Source organism: Vidua macroura, chromosome 6, assembly GCF_024509145.1.
Source record: "Vidua macroura isolate BioBank_ID:100142 chromosome 6, ASM2450914v1, whole genome shotgun sequence".
Lineage (NCBI taxonomy): Eukaryota > Metazoa > Chordata > Aves > Passeriformes > Viduidae > Vidua > Vidua macroura.
In genome coordinates, this window is record NC_071576.1 from 10097465 (window position 1) to 10106173 (window position 8709).

The following is an 8709-nucleotide window of genomic DNA, read 5'->3' on the forward strand; positions in this document are numbered from 1 at the left end:
ATCCTGCAACTGCTGACGAAGGAATTCTACTGGAAAGTCAAAACAGAGACTTACGTTTCTGGCAGCCACCAAAGGGTGTCACAGCAAACACTCAACCACAATTGTTTATAGTGCAGTTACTGCTCTGGGATTCCCTAAATCATCATGTATTATATATTATATGATTTTCCTAGATTACAAAACAGGAACGCATCAGCTGAAGATGTCCTGTACTCGTCCTGATTTTACTTCCCTCCTACCAGTGACCAAGGCACAAATCAGGATATGGAGCGAGGTAGGTTTTGTCAGACCCAGTTATGCATATGTTGATGTTTGCATAACCAATTACTTGGTTCCAACACATACAATTAAAAGGCAGTTTTTAGACTAGCTTGCTCCATAATCAATCTTAAGGATAAACAGTCATGGCTTCCATCTCACAAAATTTTAAAGGGTCTCCAATGAAGAAAAATGCTATCCACCTAAAGTGGCACTGAAGTTATCAACCCATGAGGGCAGATTTATTCACTGATATGGGCTACAGTCCAACCATTATGGATGTTGCAATCGAGTGGAACAACTGAAAGGGTCAGAATTCATCAAGGGAGACAAGCAGACCTTCTAGAAATAGAATATAGATGTTAAGGGAAAGAAAACACTAATTGGGATGCTTCCATTGTCAAAAGGGGAAGATTTCACTGCGCAGTTCTCAGCCTGTCATAGTGTTCATTCATGTAATTGGTATGACATTCATGAAAACGAGTGGCTCTTTTAATTAGGTCAGATCTGTCAAACCACCGGATTAAAGGGGGAACCTGAAGAGTAAACAGCCTTTAGCACATGGAAGCTATACCTCTGACACACATTCCTAGTTCCTCCACACCTCAGTGGGGAAGGCAAAATAAAAGAAAAAAACAGGAGTGACACTCAGGACACAGCAGACCCAGCTCAAAATGAGCACAGCAATGGAACCCCCTACACTAGGCAGCCTAATGGAGGTGGACAGCAGGGACACAGAACACCTTCACCTGGCACAGGGAACACTGCTACCCAAAGCAACACTTGCACACTCCTAATTCTGGCTACTGACCAGCAGTGGGAATTGCAGTGGGAATTACTAGTGACAAGTGCAGCAGTGCCCTGAAGACCAGAGTGGGCAAGTGCTGACAGCAAAGCACTAACAGTCTTCAGCAAAGGCAGGATCTGTCTCAAGAGTCCTCCCATGAAAATCACTACAGCCTCTGCAATGTGTTTGGCAGTATTTGGTTCATGGTCTATACAGCATATGAAAGAGAGTGAATCTGTAATTCCATGATTAGCACTGAATAACACAACAGTGAAGAAATCCTGCTTATATAATCAAAAAGATAAGTCTGGTGCCGGTTAGAAAAGCTCTTTAAAAGCTCTTTTGTTGCTTCACATTATCAAGATCTGACATTCATCATATCTTTCCAGCCAAAGTTCCTTTACTGCTGATTAAAATGGATATTTATTGACATCAGCCTGGGGAATAATAGCTGAAGAGCCAACCATATTCTATTCTTCATCAACAATACTGCCAACTAAGTTGTTTCCAGAATCATCACTGTCAGTAATTACATGCTAAACAAAAAAGAAAAAACCCCAACCACCTCACAGTTGGTTTTCAAAAACCACATTGAGCTTGTAGATAGAAAGCTTTGCTTTGGCTTTAACCCTGCAGGAGCAAATTTTATTTTAAAATCAATTTCTATTTATATGTATATATATACATATTGAGCTCAGCAACTTGCTGCTTTATGGGGCAAGAATTCCTCCTAACACAAGGGTTTCTCCCTCATCACAGGTGTGCTCAGTATCTTTCAGGTTTATGTTTTAAGAGCAGTACACACTTATTTATCGTTATGTTCTAAAACATTTTAGTGGCAGATGATCTCCACGCTAAGCAAAGCCAACCTTGATATGCCATGAGCCTAAAAAAAAAAGTGACCTCCATTTTTGATCTGGCTGACACCCATGAGGCAGCATTACTTGACTGAGGAGAAGAGGAAGTTGCAAACACATGCTACTTATATGTCATATGAAATGGAGATTGGGAGAGACAAATGCCTCCACTCTTTGAATTCCTTTGACTTGAGTCACCTGAGATATGCTGTCAACAGGAACTGTCCGCTTACATCAACATGAATATATCTTTTGGCTAGAACTAAAATGGAGAGTCGAGCAGGTAAGGATACCAGGTGAGTGGGTAACAAGAGCTAGGAAGAAGACTGTGACGTTCAGTGTACTAAATACTGTATTTACTCTCATTTATTTTCTTTCAGCAGTTCCTGTAGCTATGTTCTGTTTTTCAGACTGCCACTTCTAAGACCACAACATAAGCCACCTTTGGTGGTGCTAACGAATAAAGTCTAACTATGTAACATTTTCTAGAGTAAGGTCCTGCAATCTAGTTTTTCTGAGTTATTGAAACAATGTAAGAAAGAGGGGAGAAAAGTTTATTTCCAGGAATAAACTATCCCAAATTACACTCTTGTAAATATGTATCTGTTTGTAGTTGTGGCACAACTCAAGTTACCCTAGCCGTAGGGTACTGTGCTACAACTGGCTTAATTCAAACCAAAACAAAAACACTAGGAAGCATTTCTACCCTTCCCCATTTGAACTGGACATTCTGTTTACAGCCACAGAATGGGGATAACTCCACTTTTCTTAAGGGTTTATACCAGTTGGATCAGAACTGACCAGACTCATCTCACAGCCCCACGATAATTAGTGCTGGCACAAACCGCGGGTGGGAAAGGGCACCCGAGGCTGATGCCCCCAGCAGCCTCCCATCAGTGCGAGCTGACTGAAACCAACTGATTAAACAGCACAGCACAGGCTGCTCAGCACAGCTGAGAATTCAATGTCTCACTGTAAAAATGTGAAAATACTAGCAGCTGATGACTCGCAATGTCATGCAGCCTCACCAGGTACTTTTGAGGACACAGTACCAGGCCTATTGGGCGTCGGCGTTTTTTTTCTGCTCTGGGGAATTTTGGCACTAAAAAATACATGCCAGGTGAATTCCTAAAATATTTTTTATTTCTAGTTATTTTGCCATCTTCGCCCACTTTAATTCAAACCAGAATATTTATTACAACTGGTGAAAAATATGGAATAGTGTAGATGGTCCTGTAGAAGAAAATCTGTCAGAACTCTTGGCCACAGGAACACTTCCCTCCTCAGTTCCCTTCTTTAAAAGAACCCACAGGATTTCATGCTACGGAAGAAAGCATTCAAATTACAGATCTATCTGTAATAGGAGAAGACTGATAAATAATATATAGAACAATGCAAGCTTGCATATTGTCTGCAAATGCTCTAATGCATTTCATAGTTAATTGGTAATAAACCAAGACATACTGCACTAACTTTCCCAGTATCTTAGGTACATTTTTGTACCTAACCCTGCCTTTACTAAATCTTTTTAAAAGAAAAAAAAAAAAAAAAAAAGGTGGTACTTCTGCTGCACAAAATCCTTTTGTGCAAGCACAGTTGCCATCACGCTGGTATTTTTCAATAGCAAATTTTTCACATTAGGCACAGTCATGGAGATAAGAGTATATTTTAGTCTTGCTTTTCCTCAAATTACTTAAATTTTTAATTCAGATTGGCCTGCAGAACCAACACATTCAAAACAGTTACCCTTTTTCCCCCAAAAAAAAACACAGCTGTGCAGTGAACAGAGGTTTTAATTAAACTCTTTAATCCAAGATTTTTCTTTTCTATTTCATGCTGTTAAAAAAAGTAATCTTCCAACCTCCATACCACCTGTATTTCCTTGTTTCTATCTATAGTTTGCTATCATCTTCCCACTCTTTGAATATTTTTTTAATGAATAGTTGTCCTACTCCTCACAATCTTGTTCCTTCTGCTCCTATTTCTTTGTCACTGGTTGTCCTCCATCCTGCCATATGCACATTCCTCTGTGACTCCTCTCATCTTTTGTCTTCCACTGTGTTTCCACACTATTCTCCTCCATCTTCTCTCCCTTCCTTCTCATCACTAGTAAAACAGGTTTACTCATTCTTCTGTCATCTAAAGTCCTTCTTCTGTGTCTACCCTGTCTCCCAGATTTACATGAAGGAGGTCTCTGCTGTCTCTGTTGCTTTCTTTCTCACGTACAGGACATATTTTGAAAAAAGACAGAAGATCTGATCCTGTCCTACACTTCTGTCCCCTAAGCAGCTGGCAGCCACTGCTGCACAAGACATGGCCAGAGAGGAGCTGCTCTGCCTCTGTGGTGAGGAGCCAGCTCATTGCAGGCCAACAGCCAGCTTCCAACTGTCCAAGTGTGAAGTTCCTATGATCACAGGTCATCTGGGATGCCTTTCCTCTCAAAACCAGGTGACTCGGAGCCAAATTCTTTAATCTCAAAGGCACTAAAGGCTTGGTAGCTCTGAGTAGCTTTTGGGGAAAAGCTGTCACTGTGACAGTATTTCCACTTCAGCATGTCTTGATAAGAAGCCTTAGGAAAAAAAAATAAAAATCAAGTACTGGCAATTACACTTTTTTATTCAACAGGACCTGCCAACCGCTGAACGTGGTTAACTGCAAGCACAGACAATGGTAATTTACACTCACTGTCATTCTGGAGGCTAACTTCATTTTCAAAACTGCAAGTATAGGCATGGATAAGCTATGATCAGCACACTTCCACCAGATTCAACACCAGCCAAGCCTTTGTCAGCAGTGGTAACCTTCCAAGCCGAGAGAAGGCATTAATGGGGTCCACAACCATGGCCCAAAGGCTAGCTGAATACCTTGGCACCTCCTAAGCCTCTTCAAAGAGTCCTCTGAATATTAAATAATTAGACTTCTCTTATGTGAAAGAGAATGAACCAAGGCTCAATTTACCTGCCAACATAACACACCCAGATTTGGGGTAAAGAACAGTTAGCTGAAGTATCAAAATTATTGCATTTGGTATTGCACAGCTGTAGGGGTAATTCAGACAGACTAAATGTCAGATTTAAATTTAGTTTTTAAGGCATAACAAAATAGTTTGGTAAATTTCTAGATAGCTGATGGCCAAAACATCAGAGAGCTTCCTGAGGAATATGGTATTGTACTGGGTGGGGGGCTTGGCTCACTGGATCTGGCAAGTACTTGGATAAATCACTCCCTGTCAATATCACTACCTACAGCTATTTCTGTGGACACTGGCACAGAATACAGCAGTTGAAAAATATGCCTTATTCTAAACCTAAGGCAATTTATCTGCAAGCAAGACAATCCATGTATGTCAAATTATGAAGATAACTAAACAGAAGTGTTAGACCAATATTTTGAAGTGAGAACAAGGCACCTTAAGTGGAAGACATGTAAAAACCTAACTTCAAGTGCTAGAACACACAGCTTATGAATAATTATGTTTCCTTGAGCACATTATTAGGTCTTTCCACTGTTAAGTTATCCACAGTAAAGTTTGAATTAATTGGGGAATCTGATCTGAACACTTTCTAAAATGATTTACTATGTGGCCTCCATACATTCACATGGAGCTTGAAAACCCCAGTTGGGTTTGGTATAGACTAAAACAATCATCCAAATAAACTCTGCACAGTATTTTGTAGAGTATGTTTCAACTTCAACTCTCCCCATGGCATAGGAAGGGCTGCATAATATTTTAATTATTTTCTTCCACAAGACAGGAAGCTCATTGAGATTTTACAACCAAATATGCTTAGTTGGCTTTTTGCTCAATACAGCCCTTAGCCTGCAGGTTGCATGTAGTGCTAAAGCAAATAAAGATCACAGAAGTTAGAAGTGCCTATTATGTCAATAAAATCTAAATCCCTAGTAATGCAGTAATTGTTCTATGCAGCATGTTTTCTAACGCTTTGTCTGGTCTTGTTTTAAACAATGGGGCTACCATCACTTTTCTCGGACTATTTATGGTCTGGAACAATCCAACAGCTTTTCCTGATCTTTAACCAAAGTTTCCACCTTTTATGCCTGTCCAAAACATAAGAAGCCCTCGCAAAAAAAAAAAAAACAAAAAACAAAAAAACAAAAAACAAAAAACCCCGCCTCCTCCATCAAGCTTAGCATCTGTCTTGTAAAGAATATCAGATAGCCTTTACAAAAAGCTGAATACAAAGTTCACCGATCAACTCATTTTAGACTACAGTGAGTGACAACTCCCTTCTGTTTATCATTTGGAGACATGTCAGAACCTATGCAGAAAAATGGTTAGACAGGATACACCAGGATCAAGTAAGTTTTAACTTAAGAGAAACACAGTTTCTATCTGCAGAAAGGGAGTCTCCTACCGAGCTTCGTTTGTTGCTATACGCTCATGTGGTAGGACTAGTTTATTTTTTTTTTTTGTTCTTTCTTCCTCTAGCATTCGACCTTTGCGACTGACTTAATTTTGTAAATAAAATGTCAATTCCTAAACCTTGGCTTTGTCAAGGTAAAAAAAAAAAAAAGGGGGGGGGTATTCGGTGTGAAGGGAACAGGCTCCCTTGCGCAAAGGGTAATTCCAATAAAGAAACCCTTTTAATGTCATCTGAACAGGTGACTAGCCTAACAGCGTCATTACCATCCAGAACCCTGCAAATTAAGCAGGGAAGAGGCCTATTATCTAGGTCACCTAGCCCACCCCTAGCCAAGCTGAATTATTCCCATCTGTTTACTAGAGGTTTATTGGGGTGCTTTAGCAGTAACTTTGCATATCAGGAGAAGGCAGCACCACCCCCCCCAGCACTCCCCTCCCCACCGTGGATCCCCGTTAGCGACATAACCAACCCGATCCTCGCAGCCTGCGACACTCAAATAATACAGAGGGAATTAAAGAGAGGACACCGGGTTTGGGAGGGGGAGGGATGCCCGCAAACGCCACGGAGCCGGCGAACCGTGCTGTGGAGGGGTTAAAAAAATAATCAATTCAGAATAAATCGGCAATTTGGGCAGCGTACAGGCGGCGGGCGGTTGCTGACAGCGCCCCGCGGGGCGATGCCCGCGCGGCGGGGCCGGGCGGCGCGGGGCCGGGTGCGGTGCGGCGGGTCCCCCGCGGCCGCGGTACTCACATTCTCCGTGTCGCGCTCGTTCACCGTGGGCAATGGAGTCCGAGTGGACATTTTCCCTCACTCGGGCGGCCGCGGCGGCGGCGCGCACAGACACACACACGGGCCCCGGGCTGCGCGTCTGCTCCGAGATGGTGGTCGCAGGGAGCCACCATGAAGGACGAGGTGCCTGGCGGGGGGCGGCGTCGCGTCGGTGCCCCCCCACTAGATCCTCCTCAGGGAGCGGAGCGGCCTCGCCCCTTCCGAGTCCTTCGGGCTCATCCTACAGCCGGGGTCCGCAGGGGTCAGCAGCGGGCAGGGGGCCGCCTCATCCAGCGGGGAGGGGATGGAGCCGAGGGAAGGGATGGAGCCGGGGAAAGGGAGGCGGCGAGGGAGCGGCTCCGGGGGGGAGGGGGTGAGCGCAGGGCGGGCGGGAGGAGGCGGCAGCGGGGCGCCGCGCAGCCCGGCTTCTCTCCGCTGCCGCCGGGGCACGGCTAGCGCAGGCCCGCCGCCCGGGGGGCTGCCCTCTCCTTCCCCCGCCGCGGCCCCGCTTCACCGCGCCGCCGCTCGCATCGCGGCCCGCCCCAGGCTCCGAAAAGGCCGGCGCCCCACGGGCTGCGGACGCTCGGTGGGTACCCGCCCGCCGCTCCCTCCCTCCCTGCCTGCCCCCCGCCCGCCCCGCCGCTGCTCCCGGACGAGGCAAGATGGCCGCGCTGCTCCTCCGCGCCAGCCCAGCGCCGACATGAACCGGAAGGTCCCGCCCCCCGCCCGGCGTGTGCGGGGGCCTCGGGGCCGGGACCGGCCCTGCCCTCCGTGCCGGCCCCGCTGTCCTCGGGGGATCGGCCCCTGCCCTCCCGGGGACCGGCCCTGCCCTCCGTGCCGGCCCCGCTGTCCTCGGGGGATCGGCCCCTGCCCTCCCGGGGACCGGCCCTGCCCTCCGTGCCGGCCCCGCTGTACTCCGGGGATCGGAGCGGCCTCGGGGCGGCACAGCTTGGAGCAGGGTTCGCTTTTGTGAGACCCCGCCTGGAGCACTGCATCCAGTTCTGGTGTCCCCAACACAAGGAGGACCTGGAACTGTTGGAGCAAGTCCAGAGGGGACCTTGAAGTTGATAAGAGGACTGGAGCATTTCCGCAACACAGATCGAGAAAGTTGGGGCTGTTCAGCCTGGAGAAGAGAAGGTGGTGTGGGGACCTCAGCAACCTTCCAGTATCTGAGAGGGGCTACAGGGAAGCTAGAGAGGGACGCTCCATGAGGAGCTGTAGTGATAGGACAAACAGTAATGGGTACAGACTGAAAGAGGGGAAAATTGGATTAGATATTAGCAAGAATTTTTTTTTACCGTGAGGGTGGTTAGGCACAAGAACAGGTTACTCAGAGAAACAATGGATGCCCCATCCCTGCAAGTGTTGAAGCCCAGCCTGGATAGGGCTTTGAGCAACCTGGTCTAGTGGGAGATGTCCCTGCCCATGGCAGGGGGTTGGCACTGTGTTCTTCCAACCCCCTAAAAGTCTCTGATTTTGATTCTATAAAGAGTCCCTCAGGGAGCTGTGCCCCCCCCCGGCGTGGCAGGAGATGTGGTGTGGTGGGGAGCTCAGGTTTTGGGGAGCGCCGTGGTGCAGAGGGGATGGTGCTGCAGAGTGGCTGGAGAAAGGGCAGATCTCCCTACAGAACCAGCCCTTAGCTGGGGAAGGGGAC

At 46.4% G+C, this 8709-nt stretch overlaps 1 protein-coding gene and 1 long non-coding RNA gene across 13 annotated transcripts in view; both read right to left on the bottom strand.

Annotated features, from left to right (window-relative positions):
• The window catches only part of MARK3 (microtubule affinity regulating kinase 3), a 65669-nt gene extending 58036 nt beyond the window's left edge, over nt 1–7633 (bottom strand). For 4 of the 12 annotated variants that reach the window (XM_053979243.1, XM_053979252.1, XM_053979242.1 and 1 more), the window contains exon 1: nt 7038–7632. In XM_053979243.1, coding sequence (XP_053835218.1) covers nt 7038–7088 — 51 coding nt within the window. In that variant the 5' untranslated portion in view covers nt 7089–7632. Of the gene's footprint in view, nt 1–7037 lie in introns of all 12 variants that reach the window. The other 8 variants (XM_053979246.1, XM_053979241.1, XM_053979247.1 and 5 more) reach the window with 5 other exon arrangements.
• LOC128808313 (uncharacterized) lies at nt 3680–6968 on the bottom strand. The gene is made up of 2 exons (XR_008437437.1): nt 6757–6968; nt 3680–4471 (listed from the first exon to the last, which is right to left on the bottom strand). It is a non-coding gene; the product is annotated as an uncharacterized LOC128808313 (long non-coding RNA).
• Nucleotides 7634–8709: the final 1076 nt, after the last annotated feature.